This window comes from Astatotilapia calliptera, chromosome 12 (assembly GCF_964374335.1).
Source record: "Astatotilapia calliptera chromosome 12, fAstCal68.1, whole genome shotgun sequence".
NCBI lineage: Eukaryota > Metazoa > Chordata > Actinopteri > Cichliformes > Cichlidae > Astatotilapia > Astatotilapia calliptera.
In genome coordinates, this window is record NC_137433.1 from 12,005,797 (window position 1) to 12,031,434 (window position 25,638).

A 25,638-nucleotide genomic window follows, 5' to 3' on the forward strand; every position below is an offset into this window, starting at 1 on the left:
ACGGGCCTGGACATGCACTGGCTTCAGCAGCGGAACACGTCTGGCACTGCGGGATTTGATTCCCTGCCGTTGTAGTGTGTTACTGATGGTGACCTTTGTTACTTTGGTCCCAGCTCTCTGCAGGTCATTCACCAGGTCCCCCCGTGTGGTTCTGGGATCTTTGCTCACCGTTCTCATGATCATTTTGACCCCACGGGATGAGATCTTGCGTGGAGTCCCAGATCGAGGGAGATTATCAGTGGTCTTGTATGTCTTCCATTTTCTGATGATTGCTCCCACAGTTGATTTTTTCACACCAAGCTGCTTGCCTATTGTAGATTCACTCTTCCCAGTCTGGTGCAGGTCTACAATACTTTTCCTGGTGTCCTTCGAAAGCTCTTTGGTCTTGGCCATCGCGGAGTTTGGAGTCTGACTGTTTGAGGCTGTGGACAGGTGTCTTTTATACAGATGATGAGTTCAAACAGGTGCCATTCATACAGGTAACGAGTGGGGGACAGAAAAGCTTCTTACAGAAGACGTTACAGGTCTGTGAGAGCCAGAGATTTTCCTTGTTTGAGGTGACCAAATACTTATTTTCCACCCTGATTTACGAATAAATTCTTTACAAATCCTACCATGTGGATTCATGGATTTTTTTTCTTCACATTCTGTCTCTCACAGTTGAAGTGTACCTCTGGTGCAAATTACTGACCTCTGTCATCATTTTAGGTGGGGGAACTTGCACAATCGGTGGCTGACTAAATACTTTTTTGCCCCACTGTATCCCCCACACCGAAAGTATCTGAGATTTGCTTTCCAGGGGATGGCATACGAGTTTGTAGTCCTGCCTTTTGGTCTCTCACTGAGCCCAAGGGTGTTTGTGAAATGCACCGAGGCAGCAGTGGCCCCGCTCAGGAAAAAGGGCATTCGGGTGGCCACGTACATCGACGATTGGCTGGTGACAGCCCCAACCCGCCAGGGAGCGACTTGTCACACAAATGCTCTCATACAGGGGTCCCCCAAGTTACACACGCTGGCACACAGACTGATAGTCTGGAGCAGTGTTCACCTGCTGTCACTGAGAGCAACTCACGTGCCGGGGATCTTGAACTTTGGAGCAGATCTTCTCTCCAGGGGCAACCCGCTGTATGGGGACTGGAAGCTTCACCCGGAGGTGGTGAAGCAGATCTGGCTGCAATTCGGTCTGGCGACCGTGGACGTTTATGCATCCAGGGAGAATTCTCAGTGTCCCCTGTTTTACTCGCTGAACGATCAGAGAGCTCCACTCGGGGTGGATGCTCTAGCTCACGAGCGGCCGAGAACCCTCCTCTATGCTTTTCCCCCAGTGGCCCTCATTTCTCCAACTCTGGCCAGAGTGAGGGAGAGAAGTCACTATATGATCCTGATAGCCCCGCACTGGCCAGGGAAACACTGGCTGGCGGAGATTTTTCAGCAGCTGTGCGGCCCACCTTGGCTGTTACCACTACGCAGAGACCTCCTGTCTCAGGCACGGGGGGAAATATTCCACCCCCACCCAGAGAGGCTGGCTCTGTGGGCTTGGCCCGTGAGTGGTTTAACCTGAACACGGTGGGGCTCCCTCATAGTGTTATCGACACTATTCAGTGTTCTAGAGCATCGTCTACTCGGACGCTATATGAGCATAAGTGCCGTGTGTTTGAAAGCTGGTGCTTAGAATCACAGGCCATCCCTTTTCAGTGCTCTGTGGCTGTGATTCTGTCATTTCTTCAGGCCCTGATTGATAAGGGTAAAGCCTTCTCCACCATCAAGGTGTATTTGGCAGCAATTTCAGCCTGCCATATTGGTTTTGATATGCCGTTTCATGAAGGGTGCACGGCGTAAATTGCCTACGTCTAGGCCATTGGCTCCATCGTGGGACCTTCCCACAGTATTGGCTGCGCTCTCCTGTTGCCCATTCAAACCCCTGGAACAGGTTGAGTTGAAATTTCTGTCCTTGAAGACGGCTCTTTTAATTGCTTTAGCTTCTGCTAAACGTGTGGGAGAGATACACGCTCTCTCAGTGCATCAGTCATGCATTCAGTTCTCCTCGGATAATACGAGGGTCTGTATGCGGCTCAACCCTGCCTTTGTCCCGAAGGTTGTCGGCACATGTTCCCCTATAGAACTGCCGGCCTTTTGCCCACCGCCTTTCTCTGAGGAGAAAGGCGGTGGGCTCTGCGCATTTACATGGACCGAACCCAGAGTGTCAGACAAAGTGACCAGCTGTTCGTGTCCTGGGCTAAACCACATATGGGAAAGCCTGTGTCTAAACAGCGCCTCTCCCATTGGATAGTAGGGGCAATTGCCTTGGCCTATACTAGCAGGGGCCTTCAGCCCCCTGCTGGCTTACGTGCGCATTCCACTAGAGGTCTGGCGACCTCATGGGCTCTCTTTAGGGGAGTTTCTATTCAGGAGGTGTGTGCAGCTGCATGCTGGACCTCACCTCATACATTTGCTAGGTTTTACAGGTTAGATGTGACAGCACCTAACCTAGCACATTCAGTCCTCAGTGCAGGTTCTTCCCGGGTGGGGGCCTCTCCCCTGTGAAGTGCTGTTGGGGACAGTTGTCTTCTTAACAGGCATGTCTGGCAATCCGGGAGTCAGTATTTCTCCCATAGTGAGACACGAAACGAATGCTATGAAAGAGAACTTAAGGTTATGTATATAACCCCGGTTCTCTGAGTAGCATGAGTGAGTGTCTCACCAGACCGCCCTCCTTGCTATGGAAGCGAGGAAGAGGTGGGCTTGTTTTGAATGACATCTGACGCTATGTCAGCCTATTATATAGGGAGGCACTGGCCCCTCCTGACATGGGCGTCACCTAGCCAGCCTGTAAGGGCTGGCGTAATGGTATTTGAGCTTCTGATGAGGTCACGCAGGAGGCGTTCCCCATAGTGAGACACTCACTCATGCTACTCAGAGAACCGGGGTTATATACATAACCTTAAGTTCTCGATTCCCAACGCTATTCAGGACCCATTGACAGAATTTATCATTGAGCATCTTCTTTGCAAAAACTCATCCATGTGATCAAAGCGGATCCTTTAAGCTGATCTTTGTTATGAGGCTCACTTTCTTCACAGCTTTAAAAGTAGATTACCAAACAGCAGCACTTTACCTTAGTCCATTCTGGACCACACGGTTCCTGCAGGTCCTCCAGCAGGAACATGCATGGTTACATTCAAACAGCACCGGGGGCTCCCGCTGGCAGAAGTCCATTGGTAGTCGACCCTCCTGCAATCACATACACCATGAGATAAATAGTCATTGGGAATAAAAACAGATTCTCTTCAGAGCATCTGTTGGTAATTTTAGTCAACAGAACGTGAAGAAACATTACATTGAAGAGATAAACAAAATATAAGTGGGCCAGGCCGTACTGTAATGTAAAACCAGTTTAGACCCCAGCAGTGAAGGGGGCAAATGTAAGCTTTATTAAACAAGTCGTTGAGAACACATTCTTATTTAAAATGAGGAAATGTGGGTGTCACGTGAAATCATTTCAGTAGGTACACAGGTTCTACTTACACTGTCATACCAACAACGCAAGCTGAGCTGGCCACATATGCAGGTGCTAGATGAGCAGTCATCTGTGCAGGTGCAGTGCTGAGTGACACAATCAGTGAGCCGTTAGAAGCTGGCCATGTACCTATTCTCTTACAATGCTAGTCATTTTCTGCATAATGACTGCAAACTTCTTCAGAGCACTAGTGCCTTCTCTGGACTGCTGCAATAAATGTGTAATTTACACCTTACCTGTCATCACTCACTTACCTGTAAGTGAGTGATATCTTTGTCTATGTTCAGCGGGGAGGTGACACAGCTGTCTGGTATATATTTAAAGTTTTCAGGCAATGGCTCACTGTCCACAGCATTAACACAGGTGATAGGCACTGCCTCATACCCCCGAGAAATGTCCCTAACAGACAGAAAAGGAAAACAAAAACAAAACAAAGAAACAAAAAAATCTACAAGTTTTTAGTTTTCCTTTTTGAGGAATGGCAGATTTTGAGAAAGCAGAAATTCATCAGCCAACAAAAGAACAGGACAAAGTGCAGCACTACCTGCTGAGCACTCTCTCTCCACGGCCTTCCCTTCCTCTCCTGGCATCAGTCAGCTTCTTGTTGGTATTAAGGGCTGTCCACACTTTGGAACCGGAAGCACAGCAGTCCAGAGCTGTTTCTCCATCCCTGTTCCTTTGACTGACATCAGCTCCACGAGACAGAAACAACCTGCGCGTGGAAAATGTTTAAGTTAAGACTTATGGTCATCTAAAAAAAACAGAGTGAAGGTGACAAGCACTGAGATAGACTGGTATGCACTGTCGCTGCTCAATTTGAGCAGTCAAAATCGTTTCTAAATCTCATTTACCTAATTACACACACAGCTATAGAGCATTTTTATCTGTGCCTAAGCACTTTCTAACATTCGCCCACACACTTGATGGACATATGCAACTCTGTACCTTGAGCAAGGACACAAGGACACGTGCACTGGAGGAGCCAGGTATCAAACCATCTGATTAATATCAGTTTGCCTCAGAAATTAACGGCTTCATTTGGTTTTATCAGTTGAGCGCTGATTTCCCAGAATGCAAACCCACGTACTATTTGTTCTAGAACTCTTGCATATTAATACACTTTCAGGAGAAGCAGACTGCATTTTATAGATAAGGCTTTCTACAGCTGCAGAGAAAACATTTGAACACTGTGTATAAGGAACAAAATGTTTAAATAATCTGTTTGTGGTTGAAACCAGGAAGCAAACAAATACAAGAAATGCAGTGACTAAATAGCTGAATAGCTGTATTTGTTTGTTTCCAATAATACTCTCTTCTCTCATTACAGACATAAACCCAAAAAAAAAAAGTTTCCTCAAAATCAGCATCATCATCTGATGTGAAGAAACTGAGTGACCTCTGTGACCTCTCAGACTTCACACTCACAATATGCACTCCAGGTGGTTCTCTCTGGCAGCGACATGAAGTGGTGTATCACCATGAACATTCACAGCATTTAGGTCGCATCGAGCCTCTAGCAGAGCCTGGGCAATGTCATCGCAGCCTGATAGAGCGGCCCAGTGTAGGCAGACATTCTCTTCCTAAAATGACAGTGACAGGTGTAAGATGTAAGCATCAGACATGACATACCTCTACCCTCGGCAACAGTGCTCTAAAACATCTCGACAAGCACTCGCAAAGACTTTACTGAAGTCGCCATTTGCGCTGACTAATCCCCAGGGGTAGCAGAAAGAAAGGCTTCCAGCAAGACATGCAAGTGAAAAAGAAGCTACTATTTTGAGTATGTGAATTTCTGAACTGTGACCTCAGGAGGAAAACACTTTTTTGGATACAGAGTTCCATCAAGGCATGTCACTGTGTCTTAGTTCTAATAATAATAATAATAATAATAATAATAATAATAATAATTAGGTCTCCAAGTAACGCCCACAACTGATAAAAGTCTGTTAGACGTAGCTGATATCCTTAATTTTTTTTTTTTTATCTGGAAGACACAACTAGCTAAGCCCACCAAGCTGCTTCAAACCCTCTGTTTGTATACAGTGGGGCAAAAAAGTATTTAGTCAGCCACCGATTGTGCAAGTTCCCCCACCTAAAATGATGACAGAGGTCAGTAATTTGCACCAGAGGTACACTTCAACTGTGAGAGACAGAATGTGAAAAAAAAATCCATGAATCCACATGGTAGGATTTGTAAAGAATTTATTCGTAAATCAGGGTGGAAAATAAGTATTTGGTCAATAACAAAAATACAACTCAATACTTTGTAACATAACCTTTGTTGGCAATAACAGAGGTCAAACGTTTACTATAGGTCTTTACCAGGTTTGCACACACAGTAGCTGGTATTTTGGCCCATTCCTCCATGCAGATCTTCTCGAGAGCAGTGATGTTTTGGGGCTGTCGCCGAGCAACACGGACTTTCAACTCCCGCCACAGATTTTCTATGGGGTTGAGGTCTGGAGACTGGCTAGGCCACTCCAGGACTTTCAAATGCTTCTTACGGAGCCACTCCTTTGTTGCCCGGGCGGTGTGTTTTGGATCATTGTCATGTTGGAAGACCCAGCCTCGTTTCATCTTCAAAGTTCTCACTGATGGAAGGAGGTTTTGGCTCAAAATCTCACGATACATGGCCCCATTCATTCTGTCTGTTACAGGAAAAATGATTCTATGTTTCTTTACCTTCTTTTAAATGTACAAAGATGCCTTTTGTCTGCCCTTTGCCTATGGTTAGATTAGTTTAGAATTATCTTTTTAGACTTTCTCAGCAAAGACATACTGTTTTGGGACATATTGTTTTAGATTGTTTTATCTCTCACAGCCTTCTCCCAGCTCTCTGCTGACGAGACTAGCGCCACATATGGAGTTGTTTATTTTATTTGTTTTGTATTTTCTTATCCTGTTCTCACTGTCTTTCCTATAAAAATTACCAAGCCACTGTGCATGGTGTGAGTTGTTCTTAGCAGCTCACCCGTGTACACGTTTGATAAAGAAAGTAACTTTGTCTCATTGTGTCTTTATTTCTCCTGGGTTTTTTACAGAGTTTTCCCCCAACATTTCTTGGTCCTTCGACAGCCGGATCACCTCCATCGTGTCCCATCTCCGTGACCAGTCCACGTTGTTCGCCTGTCGACAGCCCACACACCAGGTGTGTGGAAAAAGACCAAGAGCGTTAAATTCGGGTCTTGGCCAACGTCTTAGAAAGCGACCCACGGTGGTGGGACCCGATCGAGGTGGACCAGACCCGGCGACACCGACCAGGTAGATACAGACACACTGACACAATCTTGCGTAAAAGCGCATTTTGAATTCAGGGAATTTAAAATAGCGGAAGTAGCTCGTCGACTGGTAGCTCTGGGAGCTCGTCGACTGGTAGCGTAGCTCGTCGACTGGTAGCTTTGGGAGCTCGTCGACTGGTAGCTTTGGAGCTCTGGGTAGCTCCCCCAGCTGGGTCTAGACTGGGTCTAGGGAGTAAGTAGCTCTGGGAGCTCCCCTTATCATAAGGGTTCCGGTCGCGCGCGCGTCGAAGCTGTGAATGTGAATGTGTGTGTATTGTTTTAATTAATGGAGCAAGCTGAATTTTCACGGTCCAATAAGAGACTGAGCTGCTCCTACTGTGTTTTTCTTTTACTGCTATTCACTGACGTGCTGGTGAGTTGAGAGAACGGTCGAGTTCCGTCTCGTAAAGTTCACACCGCTTTTGGAAATAGTCCGAAAGTAGAAGGGCGTGTGAGCAACCACTCTCGTCTCTAATACCAGCGAAGGTGATAGCAGCTGTATTGTGTATATATTACTTAAACAAAAATAAGTAAATACATAAATAAGATGGGTAATCAAGCAAGTGAAATTAAAACTCACTCCTGCTGACGAGCAGTGGTGAGAAAAGAAAAGTCCAGACGCCGGACAAAAACAGTGTCTGTAAACTGAGAGATTTAAGAAAACAAAATATAAACAGTCAGAAGAACAGAACTCAACTGCCAGTTTAGTAAAACCAGAAGACGAGACACTGTGCAGTTCCCACAACCCTTTTAGAAAGCCATCACTCATTCCTGCAGCCGCATCTGCAGCAACACCCATATCAGGAAGAACTTAATAATCCCTTATTAAGTGAAAACTAGAGATCAAAGTAGTTTGAAGTAGTTTAAAAGGGTTGAAAACAGACCCCACTGAGTAGATATAAATATAAAAAGTACGAAATAAAGATGAACAAAGGGAAAGTTACAGTAGAAATTATCTTTAGAATATTTGAAATTAATAATAGCAAGGATAACAACCTGTAAAGTGATATTAACAATGACACACAGTTGGCATGATGACCATGCCCACAATGTATAAAATGTATATAAAGCAAATAATTCACACGAAAATATTTTAATAAGATAAATAAAGTATATTAAGGCTGTGTCATTGTTCAGCCAAGGACAGTGTGTGAAAAGGTAACTGTCTCCACCCTGGGAAAAGGATGATTCTGCAGGTCATCTGAAGCCCTTGATGGATACAAAATAAAATATAAATAATATATTATAATAGAACTGCCTGGTCCGCCATGCAACAGAGAGAACAAATGTGACCGCAGATTGGATGAATTCTAAATTATCTGTTTGCCGAATAAGATGATCTAACTAACAAATTGGCTCAGGAGTAGTATAATGGTACACACTGATAAAATATTATAATATGCTATTGCTGTTATATAAGACAAAGGGTATAATATGAACAATGACATAATATTAATATGAAGAGGCACCTTAATCGGCTATGATGTGAGGTGGATAATTGTTAAGCAGTAGTCTGCATCAAGCTTAAGGTTTGCTGAAACTCAGTGTAATGACATGTGAGATGACGACAATACGGAGAATAACTAAACTAATGAAGTGCATAGAGGCACTTGACCAGCTTGAAACTTATCATTCTAGAATGACACATTGCTGAGATAGAGCACACCTATAATAACAACCAATAAGCAAAACCCTGTAGACAACAGCTACAACTACAGGATTGAGAAGCTGAATTACATATGTAGACACTGCTAAGCTGATGAGCATGTTCCACATTTTCTTTTCTTTTTATTTATTTGTTTCTTTTAGAGCAGACGCTGCTATTCTGCCCAAAGAAAGACTCTAGGTCTGACCAACCGTTTCAGTCATGGGCAAAAAGATGTCAGTCAATAAAATTCTAAAAGATAATTTATTGACGAAAAATATATCAAGAGATAAAAGATAAAACAGTCCAGTGTCCCACTTAAGAATTGTATAAAACCACAGTCCCAAGGCCAGAGCCAGCTATGCCACACAGCCAAGTTGCACCCCACATGTTGCCTTTAACAGGGTTAGAAGTTGTCCTTGGAGACCCACCACCCTGCAAGCATATAGTCAGTGGTCACTCAAGCCTCTGGAACTCTGCTGCCTTTAGGCTGTGGCATATAATAGGCCCTGGACTGCACAGAGAGACAAAACGACACACTTAATATAAAATTCATAGCGCAAAACCAATCCATCCCAATCATATCTGATTTCATCACATTACATACCTGCACAGAGAGACAAAACAAAACAGCAGTGGTTGTAGTGTGGGCTATAAGTAGACCAGTGTATCAGTGCAATCAAGTACACCTGCCTCTAATTAGTCCAACCCCATTCCAGCCATTGGCTCACCAAAAATGTGACACACACAAAACCACTCCCAACCCAGTGAAACTTCACACAATAATATGGAGCTGAATTAACACAGGCACATTAGTCTAGTATGTTACAAGCTGCATGCTATTAAAAGCCAACATATGCAGACTTCTGCCTTGTTCGGGTGGCAGCATTTTTCTTTTTCTTTTGTGTCCTGACACGTTTATGTTTTTTGTTTTTGTTTGATTATTTTGTTGGTTTTGGAAACGCATTTAAACGAACTTGTGACAATACTTGAGAATCACAGTGACACATAGTGATTAGGCATATGATTGAAAAATGCCTAGGTTTAGAGCTGTGAGCTATGAGCTGTGAGCAATGCAAAGTTAAATATATATATATTTGTATAAATGGGAAACAACCCTAACTTGAAAGTTTGAAATGTGTGAGATCCATGCATTGTTTGAAGAACTAGAAATTATCTAAAACTGCCTTAAGTGAAAATGTAGAGTTGCATCTATTCTCCCAAACAAAAAAACAAAAGACAAAAAAAGGGAGAAGCATTCTGTAACTTAAAAATAAGGCTGACTGTTGACAACAGACTAAAACACTAATTCGCAGGTGGCTATCAGGAACAGAGAGGCGAGCAAAGTCACAAACACCAAGGCCGCAGACAGCCACGCAGAAACAGCAGATAACATAGAGACAACGCCTGCTAGAACCGTGGAGAGGAAGGTCACTTCACACGAGATTGTTGCGCATGTGAAATACACAAAGATAAACAAATAACCATTTATATAGACAGCCAGTATGTTTTCTCTGCTGTGCATCATTTTGCAAAACATCTGGAAAACCAGAGGAATGATTACACCAACTGGCAAACCAGCATGCCAACCTCTTACAACGCCTACTGACTCTTTCATTACTACAGGCAACAATGTTGCTGACAGAGCAGCAAAATAGGCGGCACAACAGGCAAACATCACATTGATGGCAGTAAACACACATCAGATTCCACTGGATGTGTTGAAAGATGAACAAAAAGCAGCAAGCACAGCAGAGCAGGCAAAATGGCTAAAACACGGTGCAGTTCTGACAAACGATTTAATGATGTGTTATGGCAAGCCAGTGTTGCCAAAATCGCTCCACAAAATGGCGGCATTAGTGACTCATGGCTGTACGCATTTGTCATCGGGGGGAATGACCTGTATTGTCAACACTCATTTTTACACTGTAAATTTTGAAACTTCAGCAAAACAATTTGTCAGAACGTGCATGACGTGTCAAAAATATAATGCTCAGGGTAACCTGCGACCACAAAGAGGCCGTTTTCCAACTCCGCCTCATCCTTTTCACACAATTCATATGGATTTTATTGAACTAAGCGAATGTCAAGGGTCAAAATACGCCCTAGTGGTTATAGACGTGTTCTCAAAGTGGCTGGAAATCTATCCAGTGAAAAAGGCAGATGCAATTTCAGTAGCAAAGTGCCTGTGCAATCACTTCATACCCACATATGGCATCCCAGCTTTGATACGGTCAGACAACGGCACTCATTTTGTAAATGATGTCATCACTAAGGTCTCTGAAGCACTCGGTTTCAGCATAAAACACCACTGTGCTTATCACCCTCAGAGCGCAGGCCTTGTAGAGAGAACTAACGGCACTATAAAACAAAGGCTCAGGAAATGCATGGCAGAAACAGGAAGGCCGTGGCCTGAATGTTTGGGTTTAGTGAAAATGTGGATGCGCTTAACACAAGGCTCCCATAGACTAACTCCATTTGAAATCATTCATGGCTGGCCGTTTCCACTGCCTATTACCAGTCAACCAATAGACAAAGCAATCAGAGAAAACACATTAGCAGAATGGATGTCTAAGCTGTTAGAAAACAAAGACATCATTGTACATAATCAACAACCTGATGATGTTTCTCCAGTGTCTTGCAGACTAAAGCCCGGTGACTGGGTTCTGATCAAGGTGCTCCAAAGGAAAAACTGGAGCACACCCAGGTGGGAGGGACCATACCAAGTCCTCCTCACTACACCGACCGCTTGCAAAATTGCGGAACGACCATCCTGGGTCCATCAGAGTCACTGCAGGCGTGTCAGTGAAGCCATCTAAACACAGCTGACGGCAGGCTTGCCCGCTTGTTGTGATCTCGCCCGGTGGAGGGGTCAGCTTTCCTGGCCGGGGGGTCTACTCGCGACAGGAGGGTGTGTTCCGTCGTCATGACGTGGTGGCTCTTATCAACTGCAGCGGCCCTGACCATGGCCGGGCTCCTCACCTTTGCTTCCGTGAGGGACAACAAGTCACGCTACATGGAGAAAAGGCAGACACTGTATGACAAAGGAAAGTACACCAAGTTTCCCCATGGATACGCCACTAACTTCTGGTGGCAGTTTATGAACACTACAGCTCACTTGAATAACAAAACTGACTGCTATGCATGTACCCATATGCCCCTATCCTCGCAGACGTCTGGCCTGTGGCCGTACAGCATACCTGAAGATCGCAGTTGGTGCCTGTTGGGCCTGGCAACACATCCAGGCTACGGTACTCTTTGGTCCAAAGCCAACTACAGCATCCCAGCAAAAGCAACCTGGAGGTCATCGTCACTCACGAATGTGCACTGTTCCGGACAGACCTACCTACTGACCTGGCCCCAAGTCTCAGACCCACTGCCTGATGTAATTCTACTGAACAAGCTGAACGCAGCACAACTTCCAGTATGTGTGATGAACAATGGATCGCGGGCAGTGGGGGAGCTGCCTACTTACCTATGCAAATACATATACACTTTCTGCCCACCGAGGAACGAGAGGAAGTGTATGGACTGTTCACTCAACGAAACCTGTGCCAGTAACGCGACACTGATGAGCCTCAACTGTCGCTCAAACTACAGCTACCGAATGCCACTACAAACAAAGACTCAGTACCAGACAGGATGTGCACGGACGGCACCCAGCAGCAGAGGAACCAGAGTTTTGGCTGACTGGTACTTCCTATGTGGCAACAAGGCTTATCTGTCACTCCCTGAAGGTTGGGGAGGTCTGTGCGCCCTGGTGGAATTATCAGATCACGTTTTCTTCATGCAAAGTGTTGCACATCACCCAAGCAGCCGGCAGAGACGTGAAGTGGACATCGCCTCCCCCAATTCTTTCGGCATTACTGTGGACACTGGAGTGCCGGGAGAGTTTCGCATCTGGGGAGGTGGAGTGAAATTCTTACAGAGCTTGATCCCCGGCATTGGAGTTGCCGAGGTGCGGGATCATGTGGAAATCAACCGATATGCTCTGCTACGACACATCAACTTGACTAAGACCCTGGGAACCGCCTTAGCAGGAGAACAGCAGGCCATCAGAACGATGGTGCTGCAGAACAGACTGACACTAGACCTGCTAACAGCATCACAAGGAGGAGTTTGCAAGCTGATCGGGGAAACATGTTGCACTTTTATCCCTGATGGATACGAAACTGGAGGAGACATTTATGAAGCTTTGCAGAATTTGACCGCTCTGCAAAAATATGTCACTGAACACACACCTGGAGCAGCTACAGCACAAGGCTGGCTGGACTGGCTGGACTGGCTGTTCAGCGGTTCATGGCTGGCTGCTGTAGCAAAGCCATTTTTCCTTCTAGGTCTCATCATGATAGCACTGCTCATATTAGTGTTGTGTGTGTTGCCATGCCTAAGAGTAATGATTTCAAAGATGATAACAACTACAATGACTGCTTATATTGCCGTGCCTCAAGAAGAACAACATCCGGTTGCAATTCTGTTAGAGGAGAACTTGTACTAGCTGCTAATAAATGACGTGGTGATTAAAAATGACTTGTCAAGTGATCATGCACTGATTAAAACATTAGTAGGTTATGCAAGTTTTCATGCTTTTATTTTTTTTTTTTTTGAAGTCTTGACTTTTAAACATAAAGTTTTTCATTTTAAATATAACGTTTTCATGCTTTTATTTTCTTTGAAGTTTTCATTTTAAACATGAAGTTTTCATTGTTTTACATATAAAGTTTTCAATTTAAGGTTTGCATCATTTTAAATATAAGGTTTTCATCCTTGTATTTTTTGAAGTTCTCATTTTACATATTAGGTTTTCATCATTTTCAAATATAAAGTTTTCATTTTACTTTTCATCCTTTCCTTTTTTGTAAGTTTTCGTTTTAAAATATAAGGTTTTTATCCTTTATTTTTTGTAGTTTTATTATTTTTTCTTGTTTTTTCCACTTGTTCTTTCATTTACTATGATTTTCATTTACTATGTTTTTCTTTTTATTTTCTTTTGTTTTATTATGTTTTTCTTTTTATTATTTTCTTTTGTTTTATTCTTTAGACCAAATGACTGCCATTTCTGCTATGCTGACATTTTGAAGATTTTTGGAAATTAAAAATTGCCTAAGATACTTAATAAATAATTTTCATAGACAATTGTTGTATACATTTAAAATAAGTTAAACAGGGGGGAATGTTACAGGAAAAATGATTCTATGTTTCTTTACCTTCTTTTAAATGTACAAAGATGCCTTTTGTCTGCCCTTTGCCTATGGTTAGATTAGTTTAGAATTATCTTTTTAGACTTTCTCAGCAAAGACATACTGTTTTGGGACATATTGTTTTAGATTGTTTTATCTCTCACAGCCTTCTCCCAGCTCTCTGCTGACGAGACTAGCGCCACATATGGAGTTGTTTATTTTATTTGTTTTGTATTTTCTTATCCTGTTCTCACTGTCTTTCCTATAAAAATTACCAAGCCACTGTGCATGGTGTGAGTTGTTCTTAGCAGCTCACCCGTGTACACGTTTGATAAAGAAAGTAACTTTGTCTCATTGTGTCTTTATTTCTCCTGGGTTTTTTACAGAGTTTTCCCCCAACACTGTCCTTAACACGGATCAGTCGTCCTGTCCCCTTGGCAGAAAAACAGCCCCATAGCATGATGTTTCCACCCCCATGCTTCACAGTAGGTATGGTGTTCTTGGGATGCAACTCAGTATTCTTCTTCCTCCAAACACGACGAGTTGAGTTTATACCAAAAAGTTCTACTTTGGTTTCATCTGACCACATGACATTCTCCCAATCCTCTGCTGTATCATCCATGTGCTCTCTGGCAAACTTCAGACGGGCCTGGACATCCACTGGCTTCAGCAGCGGAACACGTCTGGCACTGCGGGATTTGATTCCCTGCCGTTGTAGTGTGTTACTGATGGTGACCTTTGTTACTTTGGTCCCAGCTCTCTGCAGGTCATTCACCAGGTCCCCCCGTGTGGTTCTGGGATCTTTGCTCACCGTTCTCATGATCATTTTGACCCCACGGGATGAGATCTTGCGTGGAGCCCCAGATCGAGGGAGATTATCAGTGGTCTTGTATGTCTTCCATTTTCTGATGATTGCTACCACAGTTGATTTTTTCACACCAAGCTGCTTGCCTATTGTAGATTCACTCTTCCCAGTCTGGTGCAGGTCTACAATACTTTTCCTGGGCCCTGTTTCAGGAAGCCGGTTTAGTGGAAAAACTGAGTAAGTATACCCTGAGTTAACGAAAACTCTGGGTTTTCGGTTTCACAAAGCGAGTTCAGCTGCAGCCTGAGTGAGTCACTATGACGACACACGCCGTGAAGCTAACCTGCCCCCTAGCAGGTTTACTACAACTAACCCTGACTGTCTCCGCCCCTTTGTCGGAAACCTGACAGTAGGAAGTGTCGGACATGGCGTGCCACTTCCTTGAAGAGCCAGTAGATCGTGAAGCCCAAATTCTCCGCAGAGCTCTCCGCCGGGAGAGAGTGATCAGAGCGCGTTTGGACATTTTATCATTTCCTGATGATTTTCTGTGCGAACGTTACCGTTTCTCAGCACAATCTATAAGTTATTTGGATAACATCCTCAGGCCATATATTACGCATGTGACACATCGCGGACATGCTCTCAGTTCATTGCATATTATTTGTATTGCACTTCGGTTTTTTGCAAACGGGAGCTTTCTGTATAATATTGGTGACGCTGAGCACGTTTCCAAGGCTACCGTCTGTCGAGCAGTCAGGAATGTTACAGTTGCACTGAAACGTCTCCTGTACTCGTTTGTGGTGTTCCCCGGTCACAGACCCACAAGATTCATCAAAGAGGGATGCCACAAAATTGCAGGTATCAGGATGAACGAAACTTAATTCATGATGTGGTGATATTTGAACTACTACTTAAATTTTACATTTATTCTCACGGTTCCCAGGCGTGATTGGCTGTACAGATGGCACTCACATTCCAATCATTGCTCCTTCAGTAAATGAAGGAGACTATGTGAACAGGAAGTCTTTCCACAGCATTAATGTACAGGTACATAGTTCCCTGTAGCATTTCAAACTAACAAATTATTTCATTATAGTAATGGATGCTAATTTGTGTTCTCTGCACTGTGAAGATCATATGTGATGCTGCCAACATTATCACAAATGTGGAAGCCAAGTGGCCAGGCTCTGTCCATGACTCACAAATATTCCGTGAATGTACACTGAGCACAAAATTTGGACATGGTGAGTTGAGAATACTTTAAAATATATAAAGACCAATTGCTTCAGGGACATTTGAACTGAAGTGTATCCTTCTGTCTTAGGAGAGTTCACTGGCTACTTGCTTGGTGATAGGGGGTATCCATGTTTACCCTATTTGCTTACCCCTTACCCTGACCCTGAACCGGGCCCACAGCAGCGATATAATCTGGCTAATTGCAGGACAAGAGCCAGAATTGAAATGACTATCGGAATGCTTAAGGCCCGGTTCCAGTGCCTGCAAAGACTCAGGGTCACCCCAGAAAGGGCATGTGACATTATTGTGGCATGTGTGATTCTTCACAACATTGCCACAATTAGAGGAGAACACTGTCCTTCTGAACCAAACATCAGCAGTGATCCAAACCATGAACATCCTGACCCTCCCACGGACATACAAGATGGAAGCGCAGTCAGAGACACCATATGTCACAATCATTTCTTTTGACCCATCACCTCAACATGTTGAAAGAAGAATAAAGAGATTTTTTGTTCAACTGGCTTTATTGGTCACCTGTATTTCCTGTACACAAAGTATTAAAAGATGTAAACCTCATAAAGTGTCTCTGTTGCTTCCTCCTCTGTAACAGCTGTCAATGTTTCTTCATTATTTTCCTGTAGTAAAGAAATAGACAACATTGCTGTTCTACTGTAAACTCATAATCTGTGGAGTATTACTCACAACTGCATGTTGGTCTGGCTCAACAGGAGGCTGCACCAGATGCAGTACACCACCACCATCAACTGATAGAATATGAGGTTTATACAGGTCACTTATAACTTACAAGGGACCAAATGGCAATTAACAAACATACCAATCACCTTACACTTCATTGTCATTATGCTCTCAAAGACAACCAAGGCTGAGGGAAGGCAAAATCAGTAGGAAAATAACTTCACTACAAAATAATCCATTATGGTAAAGAGTTTATCAAATGAATGAGCAGCACTGCAAAGGTGACTGTGAAGAAAGGATGTATGCACATCATGTATTATTTTGAATTTACCCCTTATGTAGGCACTTGTGTCTTGCGGGGTTATTGCCTCAGAGGATGTCCCCCGCAGAGATGCCTTCGGCCACTGTTTTGGCTGAGGGCCAACTGCTCAGCCTCTGTGAGTGGTGGTGGTGGAGGACCCCCACCTGTTTTTCGGGCCTCCGCTTTTTTTCTGTTGGCTATAACGGGCCACATTTGAGCATACAGGGTAAGCAAATATGTACTTGTAATGTGCTCAGATAATTTCAATAAGTGCTTACAGAAAGAAAATTAATGTAGCCTCTAACTGCAATTGATTTACATGGGACAAACAGACCAAGCACTATGGCTCATAATACAATTACACCTTACCTGTTTGGACTATATTTTTATATTTCATTTTTACTTGCTGCCAGGCACGTTTGGGGCCTGTTGGGTTGCACCTGCGCTCACATCACATCACAAAATAAAATGTATAAAATAACAAATAAAATAACATATGATAAAATAACGTGTTAAATGGGTGGAAATCCCTCGATCAATGTTTAAATTAACACTCACGCATTGACTCTGTCGGCTATGTTTTGCCATGCATGCTTTTGCAGCTGTGGCTGTGTTACTTTTTTCCGCGGAATTTGCATGTTATCGGCATATGCTGCCATCAGAATTTCGGCCTCAAGCGCTGTGAAATACATTGACCGCGCCTTCTTTCCCTCCGTCTCCATGGTGACTCGCTTAATCTGTGCTCCACTAATCAGGGCTTTATGTATCCTCGTCCGCGCGCTTCACTTGGGGTTAAAGCAACTCCGCGTTGACTGAACTAATTGTTATCAGCCTTTCTGAAACGGAATATTCCGAGTTGGACAGTTCGGGGTTACTCAACCGTGAGTGTCGTTTTTCACTCTGAGTTTTCCAAACCGGCTTCCTGAAACAGGGCCCTGGTGTCCTTCGAAAGCTCTTTGGTCTTGGCCATGGCGGAGTTTGGAGTCTGACTGTTTGAGGCATTTTAGGTGGGGGAACTTGCACAATTGGTGGCTGACTAAATACTTTTTTGCCCCACTGTGTGTGTGTGTGTGTGTGTGTGTGTGTGTGTGTGTGTGTGTGTGTGTGTGTGTGTGTGTGTGTGTGTATGTGTGTATGTGTGTATGTGTGTATGTATGTATGTATGTATATATATATATATATATATATATATATATATATATATATATATATATATATATATATATATATATATATATATATATATATATATATATGTATGTATGTATGTATGTATGTATGTATGTATGTATGTATGTATGTATGTATGTATGGTAAAATGGTAAATGGCCTGTATTTATAGAGCGCTTTACTAGTCCCTAAGGACCCCAAAGCGCTTTACATATCCAGTCATCCACCCATTCACACACTGGTGATGGCAGCTACATTGTAACCACAGCCACCCTGGGGCGCACTGACAGAGGCGAGGCTGCCGGACACTGGCGCCACCGGGCCCTCTGACCACCACCAGTAGGCAACGGGTGAAGTGTCTTGCCCAAGGACACAACGACCGAGACTGTCCAAGCCGGGGCTCGAACCGACAACCTTCCGATTACAAGGCGAACTCCCAACTCTTGAGCCACGATCGCCCCTGGGCGGGGATTAGTTCCCTGTTGGGGGTAGGCAATTCAGGGCTCCGGTCGCTGAAGTTCTGCCTTTCAAGTTGCCTCGAGCCCAGCACGCTCCAGAAGATAGGTAGGTAAAGTTTGTTGTGCTTAGGAACTGGGTAGGTTGTATTTGTTAATGTGTGTGTGTGTGTGTGTGTGTAGCAAAAGGTAAGTTGGTCAAGAAGAGTAAGTTGTTCGGTTACCATTAATTGTTGGCTAGCCTGTGAGAACTGGCACAGGTGTGTGTGTGGTGGTTTTCTTCAGGCTGAAATGGCGTTCCAGTTGAATCAGCTGGAGCTGACAAGCACTGGGCCTACATCTGTTGGTGAGCAGGTGTCTAGAAGCTCGTTTGTGGGCAATAACATCCACCTGGTTCCCGTTTTCTGTGAATCCAGTGTTGAGAGCTTCTTCAGTGTATTTGAAAGCATAGCAACTGCATTACAGTGGCCTGAAGACGTGTGGGGGGTGATGTTGCTGTGTAAATTCACAGGTAAGGCTCAGGAAGCTTGCTCTGGTCTGTCTAGGCAGGACAGCCTAGTTTATGAAAAGATTAAAAGTGCCGTCCTCCAAGCCTATGAACTTGTGCCTGAGGCCTATAGGCAGAACTTTCGAGGTTTGGAGTTGGCACAGGGTCAGTGCTACCTTGACTTTGCTCGGGAGAAGGCAAAGCTTTTTGGTAGGTGGTGCTCTGCAAGCCAGGTTAAAAGTTTGGGGTCGTTACGTGAGCTCATGCTTGTGGAGGATTTCAAAAACTCTGTTCCTGAGTGTATTGCTCTTTATTTAAGTGAACAGAGGGTTTCCACTTTACAGCAGGCTGCCATACTGGCAGATGAGTTTACCCTAACTCATAAAACAAATGCTGTAGAATGTGACATCCCTTCTCACTACAATACATCTTGGAGAGCTAGGAGGGAGCCAGCTAACGAGGCTGAAAAAGTGGTGGTTTCAAGTTCCAAAGCAAAACTGTGTTTCTTCTGCCACAACCCTGGCCATGTGGTTGCTGATTGTGTGAAACTGGCACTTAAGCGGAAAGCGTATCGAAAGGGAAGAAGGCCTGATTTGAAAACAGTCACTCATGGTTCTCAAACTAACAAGGTTGTCAGGCCCAGCAAAGGACCACACTTGGGGCATAGTTGTATAAGGGGCTCCTGTGGTCAGTGTAAGGGATCAATTAACCCTGAGCGGCCGCTGGTTGACAATTTCCCAGGTCCCCAAAATGACCTGCAGGGGGACAGGCTGTGTATAAAACCACCAGTAAGACCCGCAACCCTGGCTAACAAACATGCCTGTACCGGTGACTTGAGGAATCGTCTGCAAAGTGTTGCAGAAAGGTCTTCTGACTGCCTGTGTTCTCCACATGTGATGGCTCAAAAAAGCCCTAGCCATCACATGAGACATTGTTTTGAGGGTCTGGGGCCACCTTCAGTAAGTATTTTGAACCCAATGAGATGGGGTTGGCAGCTTCCGCGGGCAATGCCTAACCGTTGCTACGCGGTTTGGTAGGTGGAAAACCTGCAATTTGGTGATGCAATGGTTACGGACTTGATTAATCATATTGGTTATCGAGATAATTTGACAAACCACGGGTTTGTATTTATGGGAGGGGGTGTTACGGCCCTAGCAGGGCCTCCTCCTGAAGGTGCCTGTGTGGGCGTGTCCCACCACTTCTTCTGCCTGAGGTGCCACCTTTCCCTGTTACACAGCTGACTCACATCAGTAATTAAAAGTATTTAAGCCCAGGGAAAGGTGAGCTCTGGGCCAGAGTGCCATTTTTTGTGGTGTTTGCAGCTAGTGAGCTGTCTGTGTTTTGTGGTGTTTGCAGCTAGTGAGCTGTGTTTGTGGTTTCCAGCTAGTGAGCTGCGCTTTCCTTTTGACTTTGCTTTATTGACCAACGCCTGAGTTTTTGTTTGTTTTTCTTAAATGGTGATAGCGGCTTGTCCGTCTCTCTTAGTTGAGCTACTTTAATAAAACTCTGCAATATGATGAGGTTACGACTCTCGCCGCTGCTGCTATACGGGCTGATGAGTTTGTGTTGACACATAAAGTGGTGTTTTCGGCTCCTGCTCACAGTTTTCCGTCTTCCAGTAGCCCGCCCAGATGGTCTCCAAGGGGCACCCGCCGTGCCATCCCCTCATCCATTGAGAACCGCGTGTGTTTTTTTTGCCATGAGCAGGGACACCTTATTGCGGTTTGCCCTGCTCTGAAGAGAAAAGAAATGACCAGGGAGGGTACATCTCCTTCCCCAATAAACCTTCTACAGACAAACTCTCCTACTTGGGGGGAGGTGATGGCACCCGAAAATGATAAAGTAGATAAGGAGTTTAAGCCGTTTGTGTCAAACGGCTTTGTTTCCTTGATAGGAGAAGATCGGCGGACTCCTGTCAGTATTTTGCGAGACACTGGTGCGAAACAGTCGCTCATTCGTGAGGGGGTCTTACCGTTTTCAGCTCAATCCTGTTGTGGGGTTGGATGTTTGATTTTTTTTGGGTGGGGGAAACTGTTATGACCCAGTGATGTGTTTGTTGGTGTTGTGCCTCCCACCGGAGGATGGTGGCGGTATTTTCCCTTTTTTTCTCTCCTAGGAGGTGGACACCTGGGCGTGGCTGCTAGGTATCTGGGTGGAGTCTCTACACACCTTCCGACTGGATAATTGATGGGCCAGCTCCAGTACTTAACGTCCGGATGACAGTCACCTGGGAGTGCTGTTTGGAACCCCGTTGACTCGGTCACGGGGTTGTGTGTTGTGTCATTGTAGTGCAGGCTGGAGTATTCACGTGTACCTCTAGCCTTGCCATGTAAATAATTGTAAATAAGTTAACCAGTGGCGGTCACTTTTTTTTTGTTCCTTTGCTGTATAACTTTCACTGTCGCAGCCTAGTAGGCGTGAGAAGCCGTTTTCTTTTGTTGAACAAGTTTTCTCCTGTTTTTCGTTAGATAGTTAGGTAAGTGACTTGTCTTTTGTTTTGGCTTCTTTTTATTTTGGTGTAGGGAAGACTAGGGATTGTTTTATAGGGAGTTTTGTTTATTGTTTTGGCATTGCTCACTGCTGATGAAAATAAATGGCTGCTTAAATACTTAAAAAAGGTGTCGTTGTTGGGGTTTGTGCGTGGGTGGGAAGTGAGTGGGGCAAACTATTTGTTACGTTTATTTACTTGCCGGGACCAGAACGTAACATATTAACTATAGCTCATCATATTGCAGCCACAGAAATTCTTTTGTCCATGAAACCATAAAGCTGCACTTTCTTTTTGCCTTATAGTCTGATTTGTCATAACTTCTCCGTTTTGTGGTAAGCTTTTCTTTGGCTGTCACTTCTTCACCCCGACCTGTCTTATTTGGCTCAGCAGAACTGAAATGCTTTTACACACTCACTCACATAAGCTCAGCGATTCTCTGCGCGATCAACCTCTCACATGTTTAAGCTTGCTGCGGGAGATTTCACTTGTTTGCTTACTATGCAAACATGACGATTAATAAGACTATGTCAGAGGAATTGGTGCACAAATTATCATCACTCACAGATCAGTGCTGTCGCTCTCTATACACAGTTCGCACGATTGCAAAGTGAAAGCAAAAAAACAAGCGCAAATTCAAACGCTAACCCGGGCTAGCGATATTGCAAGCCCTGTATCTGATTGAGGAATCACTCATCTTTGGAAAAGAGAGTTTATTACAGAGAAATGGCTCTTTCCAAAATAAAAGCTATACTATCCGCTTCTTCTGGGCTATATTCTCAGCAGCATAAGGAGAATCATGTGCTAACAGCTGTCTAAATGACTCGGCTAAAGTTAGTAGCATGCTTGCTTTTTTTTGTCTGCTTCCACTTGTCTTTGCACTAGGATGATGTCGGCGTAAATGTGCAGTCATATTCGTTGTGTTCCCACTAGTGCTTTCAGGTTAATCTCGTTGAAATGACCTTAACGCCACAACACGGCAAATCTCCGTTAACGAGCTACCGCCGATCGCTCCGTGCATGGGGCTAGACGGCCAACACGTTAACGAGCTAACTGCGCTAACACACTAGTTCACACCAAGGTAATTGAGCATTGCATGGCACATTCAACATACTGTTTTACTTTAGTCCATGACTCGCTTACCTTCAGGGTCATACGTCACATGAAAACCAAAATAATTCCAAACGCCAGATCTGAATGACGTTCAATTTGCCTGTTGCAAGGAGAGCTTAACTTCTGTCTCGCTAGCTTGCCCTGCGCTCTTCCTTCTGACGATGCTGTCTGTGTTGAGCGCTCAGTGGATCTGCGCTCGACAGTGCAGCCTAGGCGGAGTAGTCGAACACAGATTCACTGAGCGCTCAACACAGACAGCATCGTCAGAAGGAAAATTGATAAAATAAATTACAAATGTTGTATTGTTCGATACATATGCGTACCGAACCGAAAGCACTGTATCGAACGGTTCAATATCGATACGAATATCGTTGCACCCCTAATATATATATATATCCATACATACGTATATACACATACGCACTTATACACATTTTCAATAACCCCATTAACACCTCAAAGGATACACAACCTACAAATATATACCCATGCCAACATACCCGTGCACTAGCACACACATGAAAATATTAGACAAGAACACGCTATCAAATCTCTGCCTCTTCCCTGTACCCTGTAAAAACCATATCCTTAAACCGCTTTTTAAACTGCGCCATGCTCGGACATTGCTTCATATCTTTACTTAGTCTGTTCCACAGCTTCACTCCACACACAGAGATGCAAAAACTTTTTAATGTTGTACGGATACGAGGATGTTTTAAATTTAATTCCCCCCTCAAATTGTATCCCCGTTCCCTTTTAGAAAACATTTTTAGAATATTGTCAGGAAGCAGGTTATTTATTGCTTTATATATAATTTGTGCAGTGAGAAAATGAACCAGATCTGTGAATTTTTGATTTTAAGAATAGTGGATTTGTATGATCTCTGTAACCAGTTTTATGGATTATCCTTATGGCCCTTTTTTGTAATATAAAGACTGATGATAGCAAACATTTGTAAGTATTGCCCCAAACCTCTGCACAGTAATTCAAATACGGTGCAATCAGGGAACAATAGAGAATGTGGAGTGATTTGTGGTCCAGAATGTGCTTTACTTTACTCAAGATTGAGACACTTCTTGAAATTTTGTTATGTATATGATTTATATGAGACTTCAAGTTTAATTTATCATCTATAATCACACCAAGAAACTTATGTTCAAGTACTCTTTCAATTTCCACGCCATCTATATGAATCTGCACTTGTGCATTTCTAAGGGAATTCCCAAATAAGATTATCTTAGTTTTACTTAGATTTAGCGATAGTTTGTTCCTGTTAAACCATTTTTTAATTTTGCACATTTCTGAAGTAATTGTATCCAGCAGCTCCTTTAGATTCCCCCCAGAACAAAATATATTTGTGTCATCTGCAAATAATACAAATTTTAATATATCAGATGCCTTACAAATATCATTTATATGAATAATATTAATTTTGGACCCAGTACAGAGCCTTGAGGAACACCACAAGCAATGTCCAAGCATGATGAGGAATGGACACCCAGTAGGGCTGCACGATTTTGCATAAAATGAGAATCACGATTTTTTGGCATAGAATTGAGATCACGATTCTCTCACGATTCTCTTTTCCAGTATAAATATTTATTGCACTTATTAACTGCACATCAACTTCGTAACAGTTGAGACTGAACATAAAAACAATAAATAAACATAAAAACAACAAATGTCTCACGTTTTTTGTTGCCGCAAAATGTTGTACTGCTTGAAATTCCGTCTCCACCGTTGCTCGACACTGCGTGTATAGAGCAGGTAGTGCAACAATAGAAAAATAGTTGCGGGACGGCACTGTGTAGCGTTTGTCTAGGGTGTTGATCATTTTCCTAAATCCCTCGTTTTGCACAGTGTTGATGGGAGCCATATCTTTGGTCAGGTGATAAGTGATAGCCTCCGTAATTTCTTTGAGTTCGACGTATATAGGGAAGCGCTGTGTAAGGTTCCCGTTATTGATGTTTGGGTGGTTGACCGGAACGGATTTTCTCCTGTCACTTTCTCATCATCCCTGACGTGCTCTCCGTTGTTTTTTCCCTGCTAATTTTAGCATCACACGGCACAGCTTCTGTATCACGTGGTATAAGGCTCCGCCCTTGTCATTTGTTGAGCAGGAAGAGTGAGCACTTGTTTTCATGCAGAGTACGTCCCGGATCAAGATGCGGCACAATCGTCGTCGTCGTCTTTTTCTTTTTTTCTTTTTTTTAAAAAAAAAATCATTGACATTTGGAAATGAGATCGCACATAAGTATGAATCGAGATCGCGATTTTCTAACGATTAATCGTGCAGCCCTAACACCCAGCTTCACAAATTGTTTCCTGTCACTTAAATAGTTTTTCACCCATTGCAGTACAACCCCCCTGATCCCGTACCGCTCCAGTTTATTAATTAATATGTCATGATTGATTGTGTCGAATGCTTTCTTGAGATCCAGAAATACTCCAGCTGCATACTGTTTCTGATCTATAGCATTCGTAATCTCCTCAATTGATTCGATTAATGCCAGAGATGTTGATCTTTTTGATCTGAATCCATATAGAGATTGAAAATGTGACGTCACTCAGGGGTAAAACCGCAAAGAATTCTGGGAACTCGTGGCAAGAGGTACTAGCGCACGTAGGCTTTCAATTGAAATCAGTTATACAGCGATAAAAAGAAACACAAAAAATGGCAAGAAGCTGTTGTATTATTAACTGCAATAGCCGGTCGCATGACAGCCACGGGAAGCCGACGGGTAAAGAGATCGGTTGTTATCGGATTACGTCGTTGAAGAGAAATTGTTCGAGCCATGTTTCCGAAGTAACAAAGAGGCGACGGATGGCCTGGATTGCAGCCATTCAAAGATCAAATATAACGTCCCAGAACACTCCAGCTCACAGGTTAATGCTCCAAGCATTTCCACACAGGTCAGTCTGCTGTTGTAGTTAATGCGTCATTTTTCTTAACATAATTGGTGATATAGGTTACAAGCAAGTCTGGCGCTGAACAGAAATTGTCGCTTTATGCTCCTTTGTTTATTGTGCATAAACAGTGAATTGTCCCGACACAATATTGTGTTTCGCTTCTGTTATTACCATGGTACACTAACAAAAACATTTTATTCACAGGATAAAACAGTTGTTTTGTATCACTAATTGCCCAGTACGATTACAGCATACAATATTATTGTCACTGCTACATTTCTGTGATGCGTACCAGAAATTATTTCCACTACTAATTAATTACCGTTGAGCTCAAAGGTTATATTAATAAACGGT

General features: G+C 43.6%; 1 protein-coding gene and 1 long non-coding RNA gene across 3 annotated transcripts in view; one reads left to right on the forward strand and one right to left on the reverse strand.

Annotated features, from left to right (window-relative positions):
• LOC113033131 (histone-lysine N-methyltransferase EHMT1-like) overlaps positions 1–25,638 on the reverse strand; it is a 74,135-nt gene that overhangs the window by 24,838 nt on the left and 23,659 nt on the right. For both annotated transcript variants that reach the window (XM_080308905.1, XM_080308906.1), the window contains exons 15-19: positions 4,943–5,097; positions 4,062–4,229; positions 3,772–3,916; positions 3,526–3,603; positions 3,116–3,231 (exon numbers count right to left, since the gene is read on the reverse strand). In XM_080308905.1, coding sequence (XP_080165031.1) covers positions 3,116–3,231; positions 3,526–3,603; positions 3,772–3,916; positions 4,062–4,229; positions 4,943–5,097 — 662 coding nt within the window. The remainder of the gene's footprint in view (positions 1–3,115; positions 3,232–3,525; positions 3,604–3,771; positions 3,917–4,061; positions 4,230–4,942; positions 5,098–25,638) is intronic.
• LOC145432233 (uncharacterized) lies at positions 15,534–16,186 on the forward strand. The gene is made up of 2 exons (XR_013912511.1): positions 15,534–15,669; positions 15,750–16,186. It is a non-coding gene; the product is annotated as an uncharacterized LOC145432233 (long non-coding RNA).